Source organism: Phocoena sinus, chromosome 20 (assembly GCF_008692025.1).
Source record: "Phocoena sinus isolate mPhoSin1 chromosome 20, mPhoSin1.pri, whole genome shotgun sequence".
Taxonomy (NCBI): Eukaryota; Metazoa; Chordata; class Mammalia; order Artiodactyla; family Phocoenidae; genus Phocoena; species Phocoena sinus.
In genome coordinates, this window is record NC_045782.1 from 2,814,827 (window position 1) to 2,840,176 (window position 25,350).

Here is a 25,350-nt window from a genome sequence, read left to right on the forward strand (position 1 = left end):
ATGGCATCTGCCATCTAGTGGGGAGCTCAGAGCCAGGAGCAGTGTCAGGATCGCTGGGGTTTTCCTCACCACCTCTGTCCCTGCATTGAGAGGCTGCAGGGGGGTCTGTCGCTTGGGATTGAGGACATGAGGGCAGGGCTAGGGCTGTCCCCAGATGTCCAGGGTCCAGAATGAATTAAGCTTTCCGACCTCTCACTTCCAGGTTCATTCTGGTTCTGGGATGGAAGGAGAGCGTTACTTAGCCTCAGACCTCTCTACAAAACCTCGGGCAGTAATAAAAAAAGTACCGTGTCTCAGATGGGAGACTCTGAGCTCTGGGTTCTGCCCATTCAGCCGTGGTGGTCGTTCCCCAGACCAGTGGACTCCTGCCCCCTCCTCTCTGCTCAAGGGCCTTCTATTTTGAAATCTATTCAATGGGCCCCAAAAGGATACTTAACAGGGGTGGTCAGACTGTAGCTTTCCATAGGAAGACTGTGCAGTTTCAATTAGAAGTTGAGAAAGAGAAGGGTCCAGTTCTTATGTCTGTAGAGGCCGTTCTGGTCACACAAAGGAGGGAGGGAGGCGGGGAGGGCGGCAGGATGATGGGACCGTGGTGACTCTGGGGGGTGCAGTCCCTACTCAGGTCCAGCTGAGCATTGCCACGGGAGACTGTGCACCCCGGCTTCCCAGGCCGCCTGAGCTTTCAAGGGAAGTGAGAAATCTGAATTATCACGGGACAGCTCTTGCTTTTCTTTAATGCTGGCAACCAATTAAAAGCATTAAAAAAAAAACCCAAAACTACATGGGCCAAAGAAAGCACATTTGTGGGCCTGCAATTTTTGAAATCTTTGAGTTGGCCCCTCCACTCATTTTATAGAAGAAGAAACAGAGTGTCAGGCCTCCACTGGAGGGAAAGAGACATAAGTTCAAGGCTGACCCGCTCTTTCCAAGCCCGTCACTCTGTTAAGTGTAACACAGCCAGCACCCTTCTTCCTTAGGTGATGTAGCTAGTAATTGCCAGACAAACAAGGACTACCCGGACAGTGTTTGCTGCTTAGAAATGTATAATTAATTTAAGAAAAGAAAGAGAAACAGGTAAAGGTATGGAGACCGGTAGGGAAGCAGTAGGACTCAGCAGAGAGCGGGCTGCTGGGAAGAGGCGGAGGCTAGTGGTGAGTGCTTCCGGGGGTGGCGGCTACAGCGGGTACTGCCTGTGCTTGATTTCCGTGATCTACTTGATCTACTTGATCCTCACAACGGGTCGGGTGGACAGCGTTGCTCCCAGTGTGTGGGTGTGGAAATGAGGCTGTGCTGTTAGAATACTTGCCCAAGGTCTCCTGGCTGGTCATGGCAGAGCTGGGATTCGAAGCCAGATCTCTTCCACCCCATCGACTCCACCGAGTAGCCTCCAGGCTCTCAAAGCTCAGTGGGTAGGCGAGAGCCAAGGAATTCCAGCCTGGGCTGTGAGAAGCCAGGGAAGCCCTGTTTAATTCACGGCAGGATATCAGCTGCCTGAACACGTGAGGGGAAGCAGGCTGATGGATTCTTCTGGGGAGAGACTTCTATGTGGACGTCAGGACCTGGTGAAAGATCGAGAAGGAGGATGGGCTGAGGAAGAGTGGACGGGCATGGAAGAGAAGGCTGAGGTTGGGAAGGAAGACAGGTCCCCAGACACAGACGTCGTGCTGTGGTCCTCTTTGCTTTCATCATAAACTCACCTTGTCTTATCAGTTTCCTGTTAGCGTGATTGCTATTTCCTGCTTTTTGAGGTTGAAGAAAATGAGGTTGGGAAGAAGACTGGAACTGGAATTCCAGTTGACTCATCTATACCAGAGTTTAGCATCCCTGGAGGGCCATAGCTACTCAGAAAGTGTGTGATGAAGGGAGGGAGTGGGGAGGGAGGAAGGAAGGAAGGAAGGAGGGAAGAAGGAAGGAGGGAAGGAATGAGGGAAGGGAAGGAGGGAGGGAGGACAGAAGGAGGGAAGGAAGGAGGAAGGAAGGAAGGAGGGAAGGATGCAGGGAAGGAAGGAAGGGAGGGAGAGAAGGAGGGGGGAAGGAAGGGAGGGTAGCAAGGAGGGAAGGGAGGGTGGAAGGAAGGAAGGGAAGGAGGGAGGAAGGAAGGAGGGAAGGAAGGAGGGAGGGAAGGAGGAAGGAAGGAGGGAAGGAAGTGAGGGAAGGAAGGAAGGGAAGGAGGGAAGAAGGAAGGAGGGAAGGAAGGGAAGGAGGGAGGAAGGAAGGAGGGAAGGAAGTGAGGGAAGGAAGGAAGGAAGGAGTGTTGGAAAGGGACGGGGAACACCCCTGTTGAGACTTGATAAAATTGATTTCCCCTCTCAGGCTCAGATGCATCATCTGTAAAATGGTGGGAAAACTTTGTGGGGCAAGTGATGTACTTTGTGAGGCAGCTGTAAGGAGAAATGAAGGTTGAGGATGTATGAAAACTTGGACACACAAGCGCGTAGAGCGTGCAACAGGAATTTCACATGTGACTTGAGTTCCCACGAGTACGCTCTGTACTGTCTCGTGCACACACACCAGGAACTCGAAACCCCGGCTTCTGTGAAATGGGCACCGGTGACTATTTTGTGTGCATCCTGGTCGTGAGCTCATTTTTGGAAAAGTTGTGCTATCAGCAGCATCGGAAGTTCACAGAATCAGAGGTCGAAGAAGGGTCAGGACCTTCAGCTCAGTATTTTCTCACACAGGGGTTCCTTTTGCTCACAGGTCCCTCCCCATCACCACATAGCAGTGGCCACAGCCTGAAGAGAAGGAGCTCTTGGGCCCCTGTACCCTCGCCATGGGAGAGTCATAGGGATGCGTGTCTGGGGTCAGGTTGCTGCCATCCTTTGACTGTAAGTGTTCCCTTGTTAGAATGGCTACAACCTGTGGACCGCGTACCAGAACCAGGAAACTCAGCAGGTGCAGATGGAGGAGAGGAATGTCTTCTGTGGCACTTACAACATCCGCATTCTCTGTGACATGTAGGTACTGTGGTCAGAGTCCAGGTCTCCAGGGACCCCTGAACTACCCACACGGGCATCTGAGGACTCCCATGACCTTCGCTCACTTGGAAAGGCAGTCCTTCCTCACCTCAAGCCCCAGCCTCAAACCCACATGAGATCCCACTTGGAGAATAGGTGCTTGATTTTTGCACCATTCTTGGCATCGGGTGGAGGTCGCTCTCCCCTTATAAACTTTGTGTACACTGACCAAGCTTTCACACAATTCACAGGCATGAAATCTTTTTTAAAAATATCTTTATTGTTTAATTCTTATTTTAGAAGTAATGTATCCTTACTGGAAAAAAAATCCAAAAAATGCCAGGAAGTGTATAGAGGAAAGGAAAGCTCTCCTACAATCTTGTCACATAGAGATGACTACCATTAATATCGATGTCTACCCTAGAACGTTTTCTTTGCCTCTATAAATACATATTTTAAATAGAAAGGGGGCTATGCTATACATAGTTCTGTAACCCACTCTGGCAAGGTACTGTGAATGTCTTTCCGTGTTAAACATGAAAATGGTATTTATGATAACTACCTAGTGTGGCATCGTTTGAATATGCCGTAAGAAGACCCTTTAATAGGCAACTTTCTTCCATACTTTAGACCTAGGACTTCACTCTTTATTCATAAAGTTTTGTGAAGACCATCATTGTTCTATTTTTGTCTGTGAACCTTACTAACGAATTGCTTCTTGACCAGCCAGTAGGGGGAAGACAGAGCAGATGGGAAAAGGCAGAGCTGAGATTTTATGGATAGTGTGGTGATACGTGCTCTTTAGAAGAGAAGATGACTGGTTGAACTCTAGATAGGACAAATGGAATGAGGACAAAAACGTCAGGAATTGCTTCTCATATTTAGAGTGACTTTATATCCCTGTTTACTGAAACAATTCGATTTTACTCTGTGGTCCTCCAATAATTAACAATAGTGTCCCCTTTCACAATAAAAAAACTCAGTTTAGACAATAAATTATTTGGTCATCCTGCTCATATTTTATCTGTTTGCTAATAATCTTATGATTGGAAAATTAATTCAACTCACCCTGTTTTGTTAGACTGTAAGCTCATTGAGGGCAAGGTCCATTCATATCTTATTCATCTATCTTTGTATTTCCCGTTAGCACCAATTATCCCAGGACTTTGCCCCTAATATATGCTCACTGGATATTGGTTAAGGGAAAAAAGAAGAACAGCAAAAAACCAACAATGGGACATGCAGTGGGTATAGGGCTTCCCAAGTGTGTTCCTCTGAGGTTTTCCATGAAAAAAAGGTTTCCATGGTCAAATAAGGTGGGAAATGCTGCATACTCTGTTCTGTGTCTTGATGATTTTTCATACATTAGCAGAAATTATTAAAATAGTTTTGCCTTTTGTGTTTAGGTTTTAAATCTGTTTGAAATGGATTTTTGTTATGGTGTGAGGTGGGGATCCATCAGGAACCATTAACATTAGGCCTTGCCTTCTGCTATATCCCTTGTTGGAAGGCCCTGTATTTTCCATTATAGTATTGCTGCAGGTGAAAGGCACTGTGCTAAGTGAGTTCTAGGAAGGACACTAACTCTTCTTTCCATGGATCATCCTTTTTCTGGCAACTCAGGTGGGACCGAAACAGAATCATCCACTATTCTGGGGGAGATTTGTTAGCTGTGTCATCCAATCGGAAGATCCAGCTTCTGGACATCGTACAGATAAAACAGATACCCATCAAGTTCCGAGGCCACACTGGGAGTGTCCATACCCTCTTCTTGTGTGAGGAGGAAAACTTTCTCCTGAGCGGGAGTTATGACCTGAGTATCAGGTAAGTGGTCCAAGAAAGCTGTGGTCCCCAACCTGCCGAGGCCTAAATGCAGCTTGTGGAAAGAGCACGCATGCTTTTACCTTTTTGTATTTATGCAAAAGTTATCCTAAATTACACTGACTTTTAGAATAACCCACTTTTTTTTTGGCAAGATAAAAACCAAAAATTTGTATATTGTTTAAACTTTGGGTGAGATAGATGTACGGCAATTATCAGATCTATTTTCTAGCTGAAGGCTGTGACTCAAAAAGTATTTTCTTTAGCATTATTAGGTGAAGGCATAATTTATATATATTTTTATAGATTTCTTCAGGGGAAAGTAGTTTTTTGTGGGTATGGAAACAAAATAGTGTTAAATATATATATATATGTATATATATATATGTATATTTTTAAACAATCTAATGAACACCCATGTGCTCATTACTCAGGCCAGGCAATAGGGTGTTACCATTCCCTAAATCCCCTGTGTGCCTTTCTCTTATTCCTTCTTTCTTCCTCCCAACCAGAGGTAATGTTATCCTGAATTTTATACTAATTATTCCCTTGTATTTCTTTATAGTTTTGCTACCTATTTTTATATATGCCGATATATTAATTACTTTTGTCCATTCTTGAACTTAACATAAGTGGAATTGTATCTTCAAAGTTCATCTGTACTTGATTCTTGCACTGAACTGTGATTTTGAGGTTCATTTGTAGGATGTAGGTAGCAGTAATTGATTTATTTTCGCTGAGATACAGTATTTTATTAGATGAATACATCATAGCTCGTTTATGTACTCTTCTGTTGGCGGATATTTGCACTGTTTATAGTTCTTTATTCTTTCAAAGAGAACTGCCACAGACATTTCTGGATGTGTCTCCTGATACCCATGTGCGTGAGTTGTTTTATTTTTTATTGAGGTATAATTGACGTAAAGTGTTAGTTTTAGGTGTACGATATAATGATTTGATATATGCATATATTGCAAAATGATTACCACAGTGAATTTAGTTATATCCATCACTACACATAGTGACAGTTTTTTTTCTTGTGATGAGAACTTTCAACTCTCTCAGCAACTTTCAAACATACAATACAGTATTGTTGGCTTGTTTTTCTGTTCTTGCTTCAAAACCGCCTTTTTTTTTTTTTTTTTTTTTTTTTTTTTTTGCAGTACACGGGCCTCTCACTGTTGTGGCCTCTCCTGTTGCGGAGCACAGGCTCCGGACGTGCAGGATCAGCGGCCATGGCTCACGGGTCCAGCCGCTCCGTGGCATATGGGATCTTCCCGGACCGGGGCACGAACCCATGTCCCCTGCATCGGCAGGCGGACTCTCAACCACTGTGCCACCAGGGAAGCCCCAAAACCGCCTTTTTTAAAAAGATCGTTTTTATAGAGCAGTTTTAGATTCACAGCAAAATTGAGAGGAAGGTACAAAGGGTTCCCATATACCCTTTGCCCCATTCTCAAGATACCCCATCAGAGTAGTACATTCGTTACATTTGATGAACCTTCATTGACACATCATAATCACCTAAAGTCCATAATATACCTTAGGGTTCATGCTTGGTGGTGTACATTCTATGAATTTGGACAAATATATAGTGACGTGTATTCATCATTATAGTATCATACAGAGTATTTTCATTGCCCTAAAAATCCTCTGTGCTCTGCCTATTCATGCTTCCCCCTAACCCCTGACAACCAGAGATCTTTTTACTGGCTCCATAATTTTCCCTTTTCCAAAGTGTCACATAGTTGGAATTATACAATACGTAGCTTTTTCAGATTGGCTTCTTTCACTTAGTCATATGCATTTAAGGCTCCTCTGGGTCCTTTCATAGCTTGATAGCTCATTTCTTCCTTATGCTGAATAATATTCCACTTTCCGGATGGACCACAGTTTATTTATTCATCTACTGAAGGACATCTTGGTTGCTTCTAAGTTTTGGCTGTTATGAGTAAAGCTGCTATAAATATCCATTTATAAGTTTTTTGTGTGGACATAAGTTTTCAGATTCTTAGGGTAAATATCAAGGAGAACAATTGCTAGATTACACGGTAAAGTATGTTTAATTTTGTAAGAAATCTCCAACTGTCTTCCAACATGGCCGCATCATTTTGCTTTTCTACCAACAATCAATGCGAGTTCCTGTTCCTTCACATCCTCACCAGCATTTGGTATTGTCAGTGTGCTGGATTTTGGCCATTCAGATAGGTGTGTAGTGGTGTCTTGTTATTTTTTTTTGCATTTCCCTGATGACCTGAGGCGTGGAGTATCTTTTGGGGATGTCTTCTTTGGTGAGATGTCTGTTAAAATCTTTGGCCCATTAAAAAAAATTGAAGTATATTTGATTTACAATATTGTGTTAGTTTCAGGTGTATGGTAAGCTGAAATACATACATATATATATTTCAGATTATTTTCCATTATAGGTTATTACAAGATATTGAATATAGTTCCCTGTGCTATACAGTAAATCCTCGTTGTATATGTAGTTTATGTATAGTACTTTGAATCTGTTAGCCCCATCCTCCTAAATTATCCCTCCCACCCTCCCTTTACCCTTTGGTAAGCATAAGTTTGTTTTCTATGTCTGTGTGTCTGTTTCTGTTTTGTATGTAGATTCATTTTTATTATTTTTTAGAGTCCACATGTAAGTGATATCATATAATATTTGTCTTTCTCCATCTGACTTACTTCACTAAGTATATTCTCTAGGTCCATCCATGTTGCTGCAACTGGCAATATTTTGTTCTTTCTCATGGCTGGGTAATAGTCCATTGTATATATATATATACCACATCATCTTAAGCCAGTTATCTGTTGATGGGCACTTAGGTTGTTTCCATGACTTGGTAATTGTAAATAGTGTTGCTATGAACATTGGGGTGCATGTATCTTTTCGAATTAGAGTTTTCATTGTTTCCAGATATATGTCCAGGAGCGGGATTGTTGGATCATATGGTAGCTCTATTTTTAGCTTTTTAAAAGGAGCTTCCATACTGTTTTCCACAGTGGCTGCACTGTGGAAAAGTGCAGTGTAGGCAGGTTCCCTGTCCTGCACACCCTCTCCAGCATTTATTACTTGTAGACTTTTTGATGATGGCCATTCTGACTGGTGTGAGGTGATACCTGATTGAGGTTTTGATTTGCATTTCTCTAATAACTAGCGATGTTGAGCATCTTTTCATGTGCCTGTTGGCCATTTGTATGTCTTCTTTGGAGAAATGTCTATTTAGCTCTTCTGCCCAGTTTTTGTTTTGGTTGTTTGTTTTCTTTTTGTTGAGTTCTGAGAGTTCTTTGTGTACTTTGGATAATAGTCCTTTATCACATGTGTCTTTTGCACATATTTTCTTCCAGTCTGTGCCTTGTCTTCTAATTTCCTTGACATTATCTTTTGCAGAGTAGCTATTTTAAATTTTAATGGAGTCCAGTCTATCAATTCTTTCTTTCATGGGTCATGCCTTTGGTGTTGTATCTAAAAGTCATTGCCATACCCAAGGTCATAGTTTTCTTCTATGTTATCATCTAAGAATATTATAGTTTTGTGTTTTATGTTTAAGTCCGTGATCCATTTTGAGTTAAATTTTGTGAAGGATGTAAGGTCTGTGGCTAAATTCTTTTTTTTTCTTCTTTTTTTTTTTTGCATGTGGACGTCCAGTTGTTCCAGAACCATTTGTTGGATAGACTCTCTTTGCTCCATTGTATTACCTTTGCAATCAGTTGACTGTACTTACATGGGTCCGTTTCTGGGTTCTCTGTTCTGTTCCATTGATCTATTTGTCTATTCTTTCACCAATACCACATTGTCTTAAGTACTATAGCTTTGTAGTGAGTCTTGAAGTCAGGTAGTGTCAGTTCTCCACCATTATTCCCCTCCTTCAATATTGTTTTGGCAATTCTGGGTCTCATGCCTCTTCCTATAAACTTCAGAATGAGTTTTCAATATCCGCAAAATAACTTGCTAGGATTCTGATTGGGACTACCCTGTTTTGTTTTGTTTTAAAGATTTTTTTTAAGTTGTTGTTGTTTTTGATGTTTTCGTATGTGATGGTGGGGCAAGTTTTACATTTCACTTTCCTTTTTTTATATAACTTAGCTATGGTATATATTTTTTGAGTTTTTAGGGTAAGTTTACCGACTTGAAAAATCTAACTAGACTTTCAATTGGAGTTGCATTGAATTTATAAACAATTTGGGCCACACATTCATTTCTTTGTTCTTTCTTAGAACTTAAAACTTTTTCTTTATAAAAGTCTTGTGTAGTCTTATTTAATACTTGTAAACTTTATAATTTTATTGCTATTTTGAGTGGTATCTTATTTTCATTTATATTTTAAAGTTGGTTATTGCTGGTATTGAGGAATGGTATTGATTTTTATAGGTGGATCTTGTATCCAGCAACCTTGCTAACCTCTCTTGCTAACCTCAAAGTATGTATGTTGGTTTGGTTTTTCCATGTAGATGATCTTATCAACTGGAAATAATGGCAATATATTATCTTCTTTTCTGATACTTACGCTTTTCTCTCTTTCTTTCATTCTAACTTTGCCTTGGCCTTATAGTTAAGCAGTAGCTGTGAAAGCCATCTTTATCTTTTTCCCCTTTTTGAAGGAAGTACATCTGTTTTTTCTTTTATAAGTTTGCTAAGGCAAGGAAGTCCCTTCCATTCCTATTTTTCTGAAAGTGTTTCTCAAATATCAATACCTTTTCTGCATAAATTACGAAGACAACCTGGACATGTGGTTGGCCATGTTGTTAGAAACAGAAGTTCAAAACATGCTTTTTGGGACTTCCCTGGTGGCACAGTGGTTAAGAATCCGCCTGCCAATGCAGGGGCATAGGTTCGAGCCCTGGTCCAGGGAGATCACAAATGTCACAGAGCAACTAAGCCTATGCGCCACAACTGCTGAGCCTGCGTTCTACAGCCCGCGAGCCACAGCTACTGAGCCCACGTGCCACAACTACTGAAGCCCGCATGCCTAGAGCCCGTGCTCTGCAACAAGAGAAGCCACTGCAATGAGAAGCCTGCGCACCACAACGAAGAGTAGCCCCCGCTCCCCGTAACTGGAGAAAGCCTACGTGCAGCAACGAAGACCCAAAGCAGCCAAAAATAAATTTAAAAAAAACATGCTTTTTTTTCAGACCAGTGGGACATTGTTGAACTCACTGTGGGTGCGGAGCAGGCTCTGACGAGCAGGTAAAGCCATAGGACCTTTAGGAATATTAGAAGGAAAAGCCTAACAAATCGAAAGAAAAACAGAACAAAAAAAACCCATTTACTAATCATTTCTTATGTGCCAAGTCTCATAATAACTATGAGGTAAGTACCATTATTATCCCCAATTTACAGATGACGAAACTGAGGTACAGAGTGATTCAGTAACTTATTCGAGATCACACGGCTAGTAAGTGATGGACCTGGGATTGGACCTCAGGCAGCCTGGCTCCGGAGCCCACCATCTTGACATTATATCGATACTTTGTACTATCATAAAGGCATTTGGCTGAAGTGGAAGTCAGTATTAATGATAGTTGAGAGACCTCAGGCAGGTTTGCGTATTAAAAAACAGTGTGACTCTGGGAATTACCTGTCGGTCCAGGGATTAGGACTCTATGCTTTCACTGCCAAGGGCGCGGGTTCAGTCCCTGGTCAGGGAACTAAGATCCCACAAGCTGTGTGGCCAAAAAACAGACAAAAACAAACAAACGAAAAAACCAGTGTGACTCATACACGTTCCCACGTTATCTCTTAGATATGCTTTAGAAATGCACATAAAATATTCTAGTGGCTCGGGTCAATTGTTGTGTTGTTCTTGTTTGAAGGTCAGCTCTACCACTGAATCAGTGCCATGGATTCTGAGCCTGGTGACCATTCTAGGGACCCTTCCACCTAATACGAGCTAACAGTTATCAATTATTTTCTACACACTGCTCATTGTTCTAGTGTTACATGCGTTATTGCAGAGTTTCTCATCCTCAGAAGCGTTGACATTTGGGGCTGGAAAATTCTCCCTGTGGGGGGGTCATCCTGTGAATTGTAGGATGTTTAGCAGCATCCTTGGACCTTGCATGCTAGATACCAATAGCACCTCCCTACCAACTTGTGACAACCAAAAATGACATTGTCACAGGGGAGGGAAATCACCCCTGGGGGTAGAAATCACCCCTGGTTGACAGTCACTACATTAATATATTTAATTCTTCCCAAAAACCCTGTGAGGTAACTACTATTATTATCATCTCCATTTTATCAATGGGGAAATGAAGCTTAGTCAGAAATTAAGTAACCTTCCCGAAGTTACAGCTAATAGGCCCTGCAACTGGGATTCAGATGCAGGCCTTGGCCATAAAACTGCTGCCTTCCAACTCCCTATTGAACTCTATACCGTCTGATCCCTTGGGCCCTCAGAAAATCTCAAAAACTTATTAGTATTATTTTTGGCCTGATTCCTGCAGATACTGGGATCTGAACAGTGGGGCTTGCATACGCATCTTCAGTGGCCACCAGGGGACTATCAGTTGCATGGATGTGTGGAAGAACAAGCTCGCATCTGGAGCAAGAGATTGCCAGGTAAAAGGTGAGAAAGAAACACCTCCACCTCTCTAAGAAGTTTCCCCAAATCCATGGGTTGCCAAAGGACTTGTTTTGCTCATTTCTACGGGCGGTCATTTATCCTTTCAACTGTCCCTGTATCCACTGACCCATTCACTCAACAACTGTTGATTGAATGCCAGGTGCTGTGCTAGACGGCAAGGAAAAAAGCGCTTATGATATGGCCCTTCCGATGTGGCTTTTTATTTCCCCAGGAGTCTCATGGTCTTCTAATGGAGACACACGTAGAAATATATAATGGGAGATTATAGTAAATATGTGAATGATAACAGTTGCCATTCATTGAGTACTAACCTTGAGACAGGCACTGTGATAGGTGCTTTGCGTACATTACCTTATTTAACTCTCACAAGAATCCTATGGGGTGACTGTAATTTTAAATTACAATCAATTTTAAAAAGAAGAGAGAAAAAAGAGGGAGAGAGAAAAAAAAAAAAGAATCCTATGGGATGGATGCAGATAAGGAATCCACAACTCAGAAAACCAACTTGCCCCAAATCAAAGCTGCTAAGTTGTCGGGTGGGGATTTGAACCCAGGGCTGTCTGGCTCTAAAACGTGTGCTCCAATGAGCTTGTGGGGTACTAAGGGACCATAGATATAAGAGTAAAAGGGAAAGCACTGCAGGCAGGGTGCTCTTTGAGTGTGATCTTGAGGAGGAGTAATTCTACACGCAGAGGGAGAGTGTAGAGCATTCCAAGCGGAAGGAACACCTCAGGCAAATCACAGAATATTGAAAAAATATGAAGAATTTGGGGAATTTCCCTTTGCTCTGTACAGCTGGGCTGCAGCCTGTGGTGTTTGGAGATCAGGCGGATACGTTTGTCTGGGGCCAGATTGTCAAGGGTCTTCTGCGTCGTGGTTGGAAATTGAACTTTATTCTATAAGACGTGGGGGCCGGTAGATGCGTTTTAAGCTGAGGATTGATATGATGAAATGTGTATTCGAGAAAGATTGCTCTGGTGATATCGTGGAAGAAGGATTTGGAGAGGTGGTGACTCCGGGGGACAGGGGGCAAGTTAAGGTACTTACTCAGTCTAGAGAACCTGTGATGTCTTCAGAATATCCGAGAACAGGCAAGTGTGAAGACATCAGATGGATGCGAGTTTACACGAGATGGTACAAAGAGAAGGGAGACTTCTAGAAGGAGAACTGGTGGGACTTCAACACTAGCTGGAGATGAAAAGTGAGAGAGGAGGGCAAAGGGTGAGGCCAGACTTTATAACGCAGGCCTCTGGGTATCTGGAAGTACCGCTGATGGAAACGGGGCTTCAGAGGAAGAGTCGGGTGGGGGAGGGAAGCAGGAGGGGGTGAAGGCTTCCATTTTGGACACGTTGAGTGTGGCAGGCAGGAGGACGGCCGACCAGAGATGGTCACGTTCTAATCCCGGACACCGGCGTCTGTGTCATCTTGTGCCTCGCATGGCAAAAGGGACTTTGCAGATGTACTGAAGTTAGGGACCTTAAAATGGGGAGATGCTCCCGGGTTGTTGGTGTGGGCCCATGGGTAATCACTTGGATCCAGAAAAACAGACATTTTCTTACCTGTGATCAAAGGGAGTCATGACTATGAAGAGTCGTCAGAGAGATACAGTGTTGCTGGCTTTGGAGATGGAGGAAGGGGGTCGTGAGCCATGGAATGTGGGTGACCCTAGAAGGTGGAAAAGGTCAGGAAATGCATTCCTTCCCGCCCACCCCCCCAGAGCCTCCATACACGCACACAGCCCTGCTGACGCCTTGATTTTAGCCTTGCGAAGTCGTGGCGAACGTCTGTAAGATAATCCATTTGTTGTTTTCAGACACGAAGCTGGTGGTAATCTGTTACAGCAGCAATAGGAAGCTAACACATTGAGCGTGGGATTACCGCGGACATCCGGGGGAGGGCAGCAGGAGGTGGATGCAGCCCCAGATGGGTCAGCTTGGTGGTTACCAAGTACAGTGAAAGGTGGAAGCCCCGGGTGTGGGTGAGATTTCCTTTGCAGAGCAGGAGGAAAGAGTGAAAGAGAAGAGAAGCCAGGGCCTCAGGAACCCACAGCATGTTAGGTGTGGGCGGAGGAAAATGACGGGAAAGGGACAGTGGGCTGGTGGGACACACACGGATGCTCAGAGCTGCCTGGGAAGCCTTACTCCCTACCTCTTTGCCCTCCCCAACTGACTGAGCGTCTCATTGCCGTGATTGCTTTGAGGGGTGGAGCAGAAAGGATGAAAGATGAGGCTCTGAAGATGGAAGGGTGGACGTGACCTCCCACTCACCTGAGAGAGTCCTGTGGGCCACCAGCAGGGCTATAGGGCAAGGGGAGTTAGGCCCTCACCTCTGGTGCAAAATTTAAGGGGACAGAAAAAAAAACTCAGTGATCAAGATGGTTATTTTAATGCAATACTTTAAAAGTCAAAATTAACGTGCAAAACACACAATGAAAAAAGTATCCGAAGATCTCTCACTCCACCCTAATCCTGGCCCAAGCTACCAGCCAGCCTGCTTGGGCTCTTCCCACCTTCCTGGGTTACCAAAATAGAACAAAAAGGAGACAATTAGAGACCTGAAGGGTACCCCCCCACACTTTAAAAGTTCTTTAAGTCAGGACACCTTACCAATAACTCCTTTAATTCATCTTTCAATTTTCCCACTCCTAATTTGATAAAAGGGCCAATATATATTTAAAAACGAGTGTAGAGAAGTGTATTCACATAGTTCTGGTTAATGGTTAGGAGCGTGGCCTGTGGACCCAGACTCCCTGGGTTTGAATCGCAGCTCAATCTGCTCACCGCCTGTGTGATCTTGAGCAGGTTACAGAACCTCTCTGGGCCTCAGTTTCCCCACCTGTACAGTGAGGAATAGTAATCGCTCTGCCTCGTGAAGATGAGTTAATGCCTGTCAGGCACTTCGAGTGGCGCCTGGCTCACAGCTAGCGCAGCGTGGATGCCAGCTATTGTTACTCTCCGGTCCTAGCTTACGTGTTCTGTTAACCGAGGAGGAAGGTTCTTCGGGGGCTTTAATGCCCTCACCCCCCTGAAATCGTGGTGCCTGCTTTCAGCTTCTTCCTTTAAGCTCGGCTCTCCCACCCACCCAGGGACACATACCCACCCAACACTTACAGTTTGGGGTACAGTGGCTCTGACGCTGTCTGTGTAGCAGCAGCAGTAGACCTGCCCTGAGCTGTGACAGTCTCGCAAAAGTAAAATCAATCCAAAAGTCAGATTCAGGAATATTTTAAAATGTAAATGAGGAGACACAGCTTTCTTTCCTTTGGGGGATAGAAGGTGTGGGTCAGGAGGACAGCATCCGGGAGGAACGAGGACATGAACATCTGCCATGATTTTCCTGAAATCCACTCCCTAGGAAGCATTTTTCAGGCTTATTAGAGCTGAGGAGGCTATTAGAGATGAGCTGTCCGACTCTCGGACCCCGAGGCTAAGTTCCAGGGTCAGAGCCAAGGTCCATGCACTGCTGGCTCTCCTAAGGGCTGTGTTCGGGGAGCGCTGGGTTGCAGGTACATGGAGTGTGGGTCAGCCTCTGGAGCTGCCGGGCCAGGTGAAGCCTTGCAGGGTCTGACACAATGGGCTCGGCTGGTCTTAGCTTGTGCGATGGGGTGTGGAGCCCCACTGCCACCCTCTCCATGCACCTACCCCTCTCTCCCCCTCCCTTTCAGAGTGGGATATAGAGACAGGAAAGTGCCTGAAGACCTTTAAACACAAAGACCCCATCCTGGCCACCAGGATCAATGACACGTACATCGTGAGCAGCTGTGAGAAAGGGCTGGTCAAAGTGTGGCACATCATCACAGCCCAGCTGGTAAAGGTGAGGGGTGGGGACTGGGGGGTCGGGGCACTGGGGGTGAGGGGCTGGAGGACGCTGGCAGTCCCCCTCCAGGTAGCTCCCCAGACTGCCCTAGAGCAGTTGAGTGGCAGTCACCTAAAGAGGGTGGTCCTGAAAAGGGGGAGCGGAAGGCCTGCCAAGAATGGGCCATTCTGAGCCAGTAGAAGGTCAAGGCCCGCGTGAGCCGCCTCGTCATGGGTGGGTGGCGGTGGCGGAGGCTGCATTCTGACTCCTCATGGTACGTGGGCTCGGCGTCTTTTAACAGCAGCACGAGTAAAGTGCCTTCTCCTCTTCTGGAACATTCCAGCCTGATTCTGGTGTGGGGTATAGGAATGAACAAAGCCACAACTGTTTTCCTCCTTCCTCTCATGAGAAGAGAACATTGGCTGTCTAGAAAGTGATTGTTCACGCACAAAAAGCGTTCTCGCTGGATTGGAAGCCCCCTGGCCCTAGTGGGCGGTGGGGAGATGTCATTTGTGCCAGGACACAGGATCACAGTGAGAAACACTGACGTGGCTGGCAGGCTCTTGCCACCAGTGGTGTCGTCACTGTGGTCTGCCCAGCAGTTGCAGGCAGAGAAGCCCAGCTGCCTCCGGGTCCTGGCAAGGAGCTGGGGACGGAACACCTGAGCCTTGCCCTTCTGGCAGCAGAGGAAGGTAAATTGTGGCCCTCTCTGGCACTTTAGGAAGGTGGGGCCTGCCCCGCCGCAGACCCGCCGGGAGCAAGGCCTCGCCCTGCTCACCTTCCTCCTTAACTCCGGAGAGCTCCGGGGAGCGGGGGGGCATGGAGTCCGCTGGCCTCATCAGAGCAAAGGCGCGGTCAGCTCAGATAAATGCTAAGTGGTGGTGGCCACGGATTGGTGGAGTGTGGCTTTGGGATTCATCTCGAGAAGCCTCCAGCTCTGGCCTTTGAGGAGTCACAGTCTGAGTGGAAGACGGGCTGAAAACAGAGGCATCTTTTCTTGCAGACACTCAACGGCCACGAGGGAGCTGTGAAGTGTCTGTGCTTCGACCAGTGGCATCTCCTGTCGGGAAGCGCTGACGGCCTGGTGATGGCCTGGAGCATGGTGGGAAAGTACGAGCGGTGCATCATGGCCTTCAAGCATCCAAAGTAGGTGCCCAGGAAACCGTGACCCAGCTCCTGCCCCGCTCTGTCTCCTGCCAGAGCCCAGACTTCGCTCTTCAGCAGATCGGTCCCCTCTGCTCCTCGTCCGTCTCTGCTCCCTCTTCTTCTGCGTGTCGTCCACTACGAACACCCCCTCTCCTGTCCTCCCTTATTTCTCTTAAGAAATAATACTAAATGTGGATTTTGAGAGGTTATTGAAACTTTACACTTACGGCACATGGCATAAATTTGTATCTGTTACCTACCAAACTTAGGAATATTGGCAGAACTGTCCCCCAAATAATGCCAGCTCCACTAAGCTTAAAATCTTGGAATTGCGTGTTCATAAAAGCTTAAAATTATCCAAGTGCCAAAGGTTTAAAAATAACCAAGGGCTTAAAGAAGGAGCTCCCCTAAAGCCTGCAGGCTTGATTCTATTCCAGGACAGCAAATGGATTTCATTGTACACTTCCAATCCCAGTTTAGTGATGGTGGCTGCTTGGTGCCAGTTAAGAAGTACTCTGAGGTCACATCTAAGCTTATTTGAAAGGGTATTGTGGTCAGTTAATGGTTCTGCCACAGTCATGGGTTTTACAGGCTGCTCTGTGCCACTTCTGTACTGCATGAATAATGCTTCTTCCCCTGAGTGCATTATAAGAAATACCAGGAAACTAAGTGCTGTCCCAATCGATTGAAAGAGTAAATGGGCCTTCCAGGAGGATCTATCACGGGATAGTTATTTAGTGAAATATGGCCCTATATTTCCTTGTACCCTCACAGGAACCTCTTGAACAGGCAGACTGGCTTTGTGGGCGGTGGAGGGGGATATGGGCGTTTATGTGTATGTTCTCTCTCTGGCGTGTATGACTGCATTGTTGACAGGTGGGTGTCAGGAAAGGCCAGTGTTCAGTGATTTACCCAATCCTTGGGTGATTCTCAGTAAGCTTCTCAGCATATCATCTGGATTGTCAAAACCTGACCTCAAGGAGGGACTCAAACTTTGTGATGTCACCTGAAAATTGTAACTCTGCGTTTTTAAAACCTTCCAAGCATGATTCAGTAAGATTTAGTTTACTTATTGGAAAATAATTGTTCCCAGCAAACTCAGCAGTATGTTCAGCATTTCATCAATCTATGAGCCTCCCACTCTTCCTCAGCTATGACACCTTCTGAGACCATTCCCACTTCCGTCGAATGACAGCCCAACCGTCGAATGACAGCCCAACCATTCACATTGGCTCTTGATGCCTTGTACAGTTACAGCAAATCCATAGACAGTTACAGTACACCTGGAGGACATTGTCAATGTTCTCATTTTTAGGGCCCTTTCTCCCACTCATCTGTAGTAGTGCTGTATATATGTAAGTGCTTAATAAATATTTCCAACTGATTGATAATGAGGACTAATTTGACAGATTGCCTTCCTGGAGGGTTCTAACGATGCACTGATACCCATCTTTAGAATATGACATGGATGAAAAAACATATATTTGCTCTCTGTCCTTCGTGGAAGAAGGACCAGAGAAAAAGGGCTCCTTTCTGTTCTCTTGGTCCAACAATTTTTTTTAATCCAAAATTAAGATTCTGTATACAGCGTAGGAGAGAATGGTTATGAGGAATGAAATGAGAGGATGCAAAGTAGGGCTGACAAAAATGATGATCCTTAGAAAAGCTTCTGTACCCTGGAGTGTCTTTTTTTTAAAAAACCCTTATTCTTTAATGTCTTTTCCATAGCTAGTATTGTACTAATATATTTTTTTGCAATTTTAAAATTAAGATATAATTCACATTACATAAAACTTACCATTTTGTAGCATACAATTCAGTGGTTTTTAGTATATCCATAATGTTGTGCAACCATTACCACTATCTAATTGCAGAATATTTCCATTAGTCAGTAGTAATGTCCTCTGTTTCATTTCTTTTTTTTTTTTTTTTTTTTTTTTTTGCGGTACGCGGGCCTCTCACAGTTGCGGCCTCTCCCGTTGCGGAGCACAGGCTCCGGACGCGCAGGCTCAGCGGCCATGGCTCACGGGCCCAGCCGCTCCACAGCACGTGGGATCCTCCCGGACCGGGGCACGAACCCGCGTCCCCTGCATCGGCAGGCGGACTCCCAACCACTGCGCCACCAGGGAAGCCCCTCTGTTTCATTTCTGATTTTAGTAATTTGACTTTTATTTCTTATTTTATTGGTCAGTCTAAGCAAAGATTTGACAATTTCTAGCTAAAGGTTTGTTGATCTTTTCAAAGAACAAACTTTTCGTTTTATTAATTTTCTCTATTGTTTTTCAATTCTCTTTTCATTGATTTCTGCTCTATATTTTCCTTCCTTCTGCTTGCTTTGGGTTTAGTTTGACCCTTTTTTTTAGTTTCTTAAGGTGAAAGGTTAGGTTATTGATTGGAGAAATGTGAGTATTTACTGCTATAAATTTCCCTCTGAACACTGCTATAGGCTGCATCCCATAAGTTTTGATATGTCGTGTTTTTATTTTAATTTATCTCAAAGTATTTTCTAATTTCCTTTCTAAATTCTTCTTTCCCCCAGTGGTTATTTAAGAGCATGTTGTTTAATTTCCATACATATTTATGAATTCCCCAAATTTCCTTCTGTTGCTCATTTCTAATTTAATTTCATTGCAGTTGGAGAACATACTTTATATAATTTCCATCTTTCAAAATTTACTGACACATTTTATGGCCTAATGTATGGTCCACCCTGGAGAATGCTTCATGTGCACTGGTATGAATGTGTATGCTGTTGTTGGTGGAATGCTCAGTATATGTGTGTTAGGTCTACATATAGTTTATAATGTTGTTTATGGCTTGTGTTTTCTTGCTGATTTTCAGTTCTATCCATTTTTTAAAGTGTTGCATTGAAGTCTCCATCTATGATTATTGAGTTTTCTATTTCTCCCTTTAATTCTGTGAGTTTGGGGGCTCTTAGGTGAATATGCATTTATAATTGTTATATCTGCTTGGTAAGTTCACCCTTTTATCATTATACAATGTTCTCTTTTGGTCTCCATTAGCAATTTTGTCTAAAAGTCTATTTTGTATGATATTAGTGTAGCTACTCTGGAGCTTCTTTGGTATGGAGTATCTTTTTCCATTCTTTCACCTTTATTTGTGTCTTTGAATCTACAATTGAGTCTCTTGTAGACAGCATATAGTTGGATCACGTTTTTAATCCTTTTTCCAATGTCTGCCTTTTAATTGAAGAGTTAGCCCATTTACATTAAGTGTAGAATGGACTTAACTCTACCATTTTGATATTTTCTATATAGTCTTTTGTATTTTTTTGTTTCTCAAGTCTTCTATTATGGTCTTTTTGGATATTAAGTGAATATTTGGATATTTTCTAGTGTGTCATTTTAATTCCCTTTTCATTTTTTTCCTCTATATTTTTGAACTATTTTCTTAGTCGTTGCCCAGGGGATTACAATGAATGTCTTCATTTATCTAGTTCACATTAATATCAACTTAATTTCAATAGTATACAAAAACTGCTCCTATACAACTCCTTTCCCCCCCTTTTTTATACTCTTTTTGTAAACAAATTAAATCTTTATATCCTGTGTGTCCATTATCATAGACTTATAATTATTGTTTTATGCAGTTGTCTTTTAAATGAGATGAAAAAAAGAGTTATAAATTAAAAAATACATTTATGCTCTGTTTTATATTTTCCTAGGTAGTTGTATTGATAGTTACCTTTACTGATGCTCTTTATTTCTTCATGAGGATTTGAATTACTGTCTACTGTCCTTTCAGTTCAACCTGAAGGACTCCATGTACCATTTCTTGTTAGGTAGGTCTGCTAGTGATGAACTTTCAGTTTTTGTTTATTTCAGAATTTCTTAATTTCTCCATTTTTGAGAATGGTTTTGATGGATATAGAATACTGGGTTTACAGTTATTTTTTTACCCTTTCAGCACTTTGAGTAGGTCATTCTATTGCCTTCTAGCTTCCATGGTTTCTGATGAGAAGTCAGTTATTAATGTTATTGAGGATGCTTTTTATGTTATGAGCTGCCCTTCTCTTACTGCTTACAGTTTGATTATAATACGTCTAGGTGTGGATCTTTTTGAGTCTATCCTAGTTAGAGTTGAGGTTCTGGAATGTGTAGATTAATGTTTTTCATCATGTTTGGAAAGTTTTTGGCCATTATTCAAATATTCTTTCTGCTCCTTTCTCTCCTCTTTTTCTGGGAATCCTGTTATGCATATGTTGATGTTTGATGATGTCACACAGACTTCGGAGGTTCTGTTCATTTTTCTTCATTCTCCTTTATTTCTGTTCTTTAGACTATATAGTCTCAATTGACCTCTCTTCAAATGCTTTCCTTCTTCTGCCTGCTTGAAACTGCTGTTGAGCCCCTCTAGTGAATTTTCATTTCAGTTAGTATAGTTTTTCAACTCCAGAATTTCTGTTTGGATTCTTTTATAATTTCTAATTCTTTATTGATATTCTTTATTTGGTGAGACACCATTCTTATACTTTCCTTTAGTTTTGTGGGCATGGTTTTCCTTAGCTCTTTGAACACATTTAAAATAGATGATTTAAAGTCTTTGTCTAGAAAGTGCAACCATTGGGCTTCCTTATGCACAGTTTTTATCGATTACTTTTTTCCCTGTTTATGGGCCATACCCTCTAGTGTCTTTTTACACTTTACAACTTTTTTGCTGAAAGCTGTACATTCTGAATATTTTAATATGACAACTCGGGAAATCAAATTCTCCCCCATGCCCAGGGTTTCTTTCTTTCTTTTTTTTTTCTAGCTATTTGTTGTAGTTTTTATTGTTTGTTTAGTGAGTCTGTATTCTTTGTCTTGTTTGGCCACCGAAGTCTCTTTTATTACCTTGGTGGTGTGCTCATGACTGGAAAGAGATTTATTGGAACACCTGGAAACAAAATACCCCCCATTCTTTGCCAAGGGGCTCTGTGTGCCTGTTGAGGGAAGCCTTCAACACTCAGCCAGACAGTTTACAACTCTGCCTTAGCCCTCATTTCCTGCTTGTGCAGACCATCAAGGTTATTCAAGAGTGAGAGCTTAGGGCTTTTTCAAGTCTCCCCCAAGCATGTGCACAGCCCTGGGCGTGTATGTGGCCAGAGAGAGTCCCAGAAATACAGCTGAGCTTTTCACAGCCCTTACAGACATTTCATTCCCCAGTTTTTCCTCCAAAGCTTCTTGGTTAGTGTATTGTTTGCCCCAGCAGATATCTATTGCCTTAGGCAACCATGACTAAAATATTTGCCTATGTTTTTAACAAAACATTCCCCCCACCTCTACCCTCCCCAGGTAGTAGGTTTAGCACTGGGTAAGTTCCTGGTAAGATGAAATAATAACAAGTTTTTTGAGCCAGTCTCCCAGGAAGCCACCAGACAGGTCAGATAATTCATTGTGAATGAGGTCTGTTCTGTTGCCTCCAGTAGCAGGAATGTGGGCTGTTATTGATATTTTCATGGCTGCCACTGGGCTGGAGAGTTGGGATTGGACTAGGGTAAGTTAACATGCCACAAAGTCCACTGTTCCTACTGAGACTAAGATCATTTTCTTGTCTAAGTGCTCCCTGGGTTGCTGCAAGCCTTTGGTTATTTTCCAGAGTTCCAAATAGTTGATTCTGACAGTTTTTGCCAGTTTCTTCGTTGCTTTTATGGAAGGATGGAATTTTGGAGTTCCTTCCTCCACCATTTTCACTGACATCACCCTCTGCAGTCTCTTTTGATAAAAGAGGAACAAAGAAGGAGACAAATGACTTATTTTTAGAACAGAGATAAACCTGAAAGGAGACTGGATTATGCCAGGACCATGAAAACTTGTGTCAGGTATGGGCTAAGTTTTAAAAATACCTTGATTGATTTAATCCTGACAGCAATCCTCTGAGGCAGTTCCCCCTTTTCATGGAATAGAAAACTGAAAACTGAGAGGTTAAGTTATTTTCTCAAGGTTATATAGTCAATAAGAGGTAGGATCAGGTTTTGATCCCAGGTCTTCTGATCCCAAAGCCTGTGTTTTTAATCACCAGGCTATAATGGTATAGGTTGAACCACCAAATGTCACAGGAACCCATGAGAAGTGTAGGTTTAGCTCAGCAAGATCCAAAGAGATACACAAAGAGGCAACCCTTCTATCATGAGGCATCTCTCCTAGTGCTGGATTCCCCCACAGGTGGACCGAGGTGCATCAATATAGTTATTGTATTTCCAGCTTAAGAAAAAACCGGAACTTTGTTGGACTTTCTTATACTTATTTTATACCTTAGATTGGTCTATCTATCTATCTATCCATCCATTCATCATGTGAGGTGGGATTCGAACCACATTGGCGTCTTTGCTGCTTTTTGAATATCTCCTGTCTTTCAAGGTCTTTGCTATTTCTGTTTTGTTAGTTGTTGGGGCCTTGAAAAGTCTTATTATTGGCTCTGGGATCTGACCAAGGCCAAATGGCGTGGGGTGGATGTCATTCTTTTAACGTACTGTAGCAACAATCATACACTGAAACGTGAGTTGACATTCACTTTTCTAACAAATGTTTATTGAGGGCCTGCTGTGGGGCTAGGCACTGTGCTGGGTGTGCAAAGATGGATAAGATGTGGACTGTGCCCAAGAGGTTCTGACAATATACCCGAAGTTTGTGTGTGTGAGTGGAATGAGAGGAGAATGAAGGTAAGGGATGGTTTTATGGAGAAGGTAGCACGTGAGCGAGGCCATGGATGGACTTGGATGGGTAGAGACGGCAGGAATCAATGGATCTGCTTTACAGATAAGATCTAACAAATTGGTGGCATCAAGGTCCATTTTTCAGTAGCATTAACAGCAATGGGGTAATTACACTTCTCAGAATTGAATACTCCAACTTACCTGGAGCCCAAGTTGGAGCCAGCTGTTGTAGGGAGAATTTTGTTGGAGGCATCTACCTAAGTCTTCTCCTGATCCCCTCTCTTTTCCTGCTGGTTGTCACAAAAGGGAGCTCAAAAATCTCACCCCTGGGTACAATTTTCCTTAAGGATGTTTCACTGAAAGAATTAAAGCCACTAATTTAAGAACCAAAAGAAACTGCTCAAATACCAGGTTTTTGCTTATTATAAAGATGATTATTTTCCCTTGTTTTTTCTTTGTTTCTTTATATAACAATGCTACTTTTAGAAAGATTCAAAACGTTAAATACTTCTCAGCATGAGAAGTATTAGCTAGGAATCAAATTGTAAGAGAGAAGCATGGTCATCTCTGTATCAGACCAAAAAAGAATCTGTGACTTAAGCTTTTTTGTTTTGCCACCTTGTGGCACTGTGACCAAATTGCAGGAAAAATAACAGAATATGGGGGGAGATTCCATCTGTGTCTTGAGGGTTAATGGTTTACATCCAGAATCATAGAATGATGGCAAACATCGTTTCAAGGACAGTCACGACCCCTGCCTCCCGACAGTACCCGAAATGCCCCAACTCCAGACACACCCACACAGTTTGCCAGAAGGTGGGTACTGCCCATTGCTCTGTTCCCTTCCAGGGAGGTTCTCCACGTGGCCCTTCTCTTCCTCCGGGTCATCAGTGCCTGTGCAGATGGCAAGATCCGCATTTACAATTTCCTAAACGGGAACTGTCTGAAGGTGATGAAAGCCAATGGCAGAGGTTATCCTGTGCTGTCCTTCTTTATTCAGGGCAACAGGTGGGTGGTAGGTCAGAGCCCTGAGCATTCCTGTTTGGATGATTATTTTTCCTCCTATGGGACACCGGCCCCGGATTTGCTGGCAGCAGGAGAGAGTGGGCAGTGCTCCGCTCCAGTCTTGGCTGCAGTAATAGGCTCGTGGGGGACTCATGGGACTTCACACAGAACTTAGCAATCAGGGACCACACTACTCTTCATTCGTTCTGGGTGTCTGATCCAGTCACGCGATGGGTTCGATACAGCTCTGCCGTGGGGACCGAGGTTCTGCCAGCCTGCAGCCCCTGATCCCACGTCCAGCCTGAGAGCTTCCCAGCTCTCTGTGTCTCGCTTCTGATGCAGAGTGACGTGCAGGAGGGCGGGAGTGGCATTGGCAGGCGGCCCAGTGTCCAGTGGGGCAGAACTGAGCAGATGAGTTTACAGAAAGCAGAACCATGACGACACTCACTGTATATAATACTGTGTTGTTAGACGCTAGGTTCAGGGTGATATTATGTGAAAATACCCAACTAGACTTAACTTTTAAATTCTACCACAGCCTCACTTAAGACATCACTTAATCGCTTCGAACCACATTGCCTTCCTCCTGATTAGTCCTCCTTGCTTAAAGCAGGGGGGGTGCTAGTATACGAAGGCTCAATAAATGAATGGTTTTCGGTTACGAAATCAGAAGGCTATAAAAAAAGGTCACCTTTGACCTTTTCTTAATCATGACATCCGAAGAGAGATGTCAGCTTGAGCAAAATATGTCTGAAAGAGATTCCTAATTGGAACGATTCCCCAAGTTCCATTCCAGTGCTTCCAACCGTAACGAGTCACTTTTATGGAGAGTTTACGCTAACAGTGACAGTCTTAAAATTGCAGGCTTTTGGCGCAGAAAGGAGCCCACACATAGCATTTCCATTTCTTGTTTATGGTTATGGGAGACCTAGGAGCAGAGGTGGGGGAGGAAAAGCAATGCCCTGTAACCGCTGTGAAGCCCAGGAACAGTGGGTGGGTAGGAGGTGATGTTGGGGACCCCGGGTTTAGAACTCTTTTTTTCTCTAGTGGCATGAGAGTGGGGATTAGGGAAGACAGATGTCCTCCTGCTTTACAAAGTACAAATGTTCTGTCTGAACGTAGAGCGTGCACAGACACCCAGAGCGATGGCTTGAAGGGGGTGGGGCTGGAGGGTCAGCGAGGGCTTGAAGGCCTCCCCCATTAGAGTTTTCCTCACCCCATCACGGCAGTAGAGCCATGGCATTTGGATGCTGTGCTTAAGAAAAAAGGAGTGAACTTGAAGACATCTGTGTGCAGAGTAGCTAAGCCTTCTGACTCGGGCACCCCAGGTTCTTGGCACTCACTCCAGGAACGGAAATTCGTTAAAAAATATTGTAAT

At 43.6% G+C, this 25,350-nt stretch overlaps 1 protein-coding gene across 1 annotated transcript in view; it reads left to right on the plus strand.

The window, feature by feature from the left end:
* The window catches only part of LOC116745471 (F-box/WD repeat-containing protein 10-like), a 64,506-nt gene that overhangs the window by 30,320 nt on the left and 8,836 nt on the right, over positions 1-25,350 (plus strand). Inside the window, exons 14-19 of the mRNA XM_032616223.1 lie at positions 2,848-2,957; positions 4,581-4,781; positions 11,232-11,353; positions 15,036-15,184; positions 16,170-16,312; positions 23,817-23,975. Coding sequence (XP_032472114.1) covers positions 2,848-2,957; positions 4,581-4,781; positions 11,232-11,353; positions 15,036-15,184; positions 16,170-16,312; positions 23,817-23,975 — 884 coding nt within the window. The remainder of the gene's footprint in view (positions 1-2,847; positions 2,958-4,580; positions 4,782-11,231; positions 11,354-15,035; positions 15,185-16,169; positions 16,313-23,816; positions 23,976-25,350) is intronic.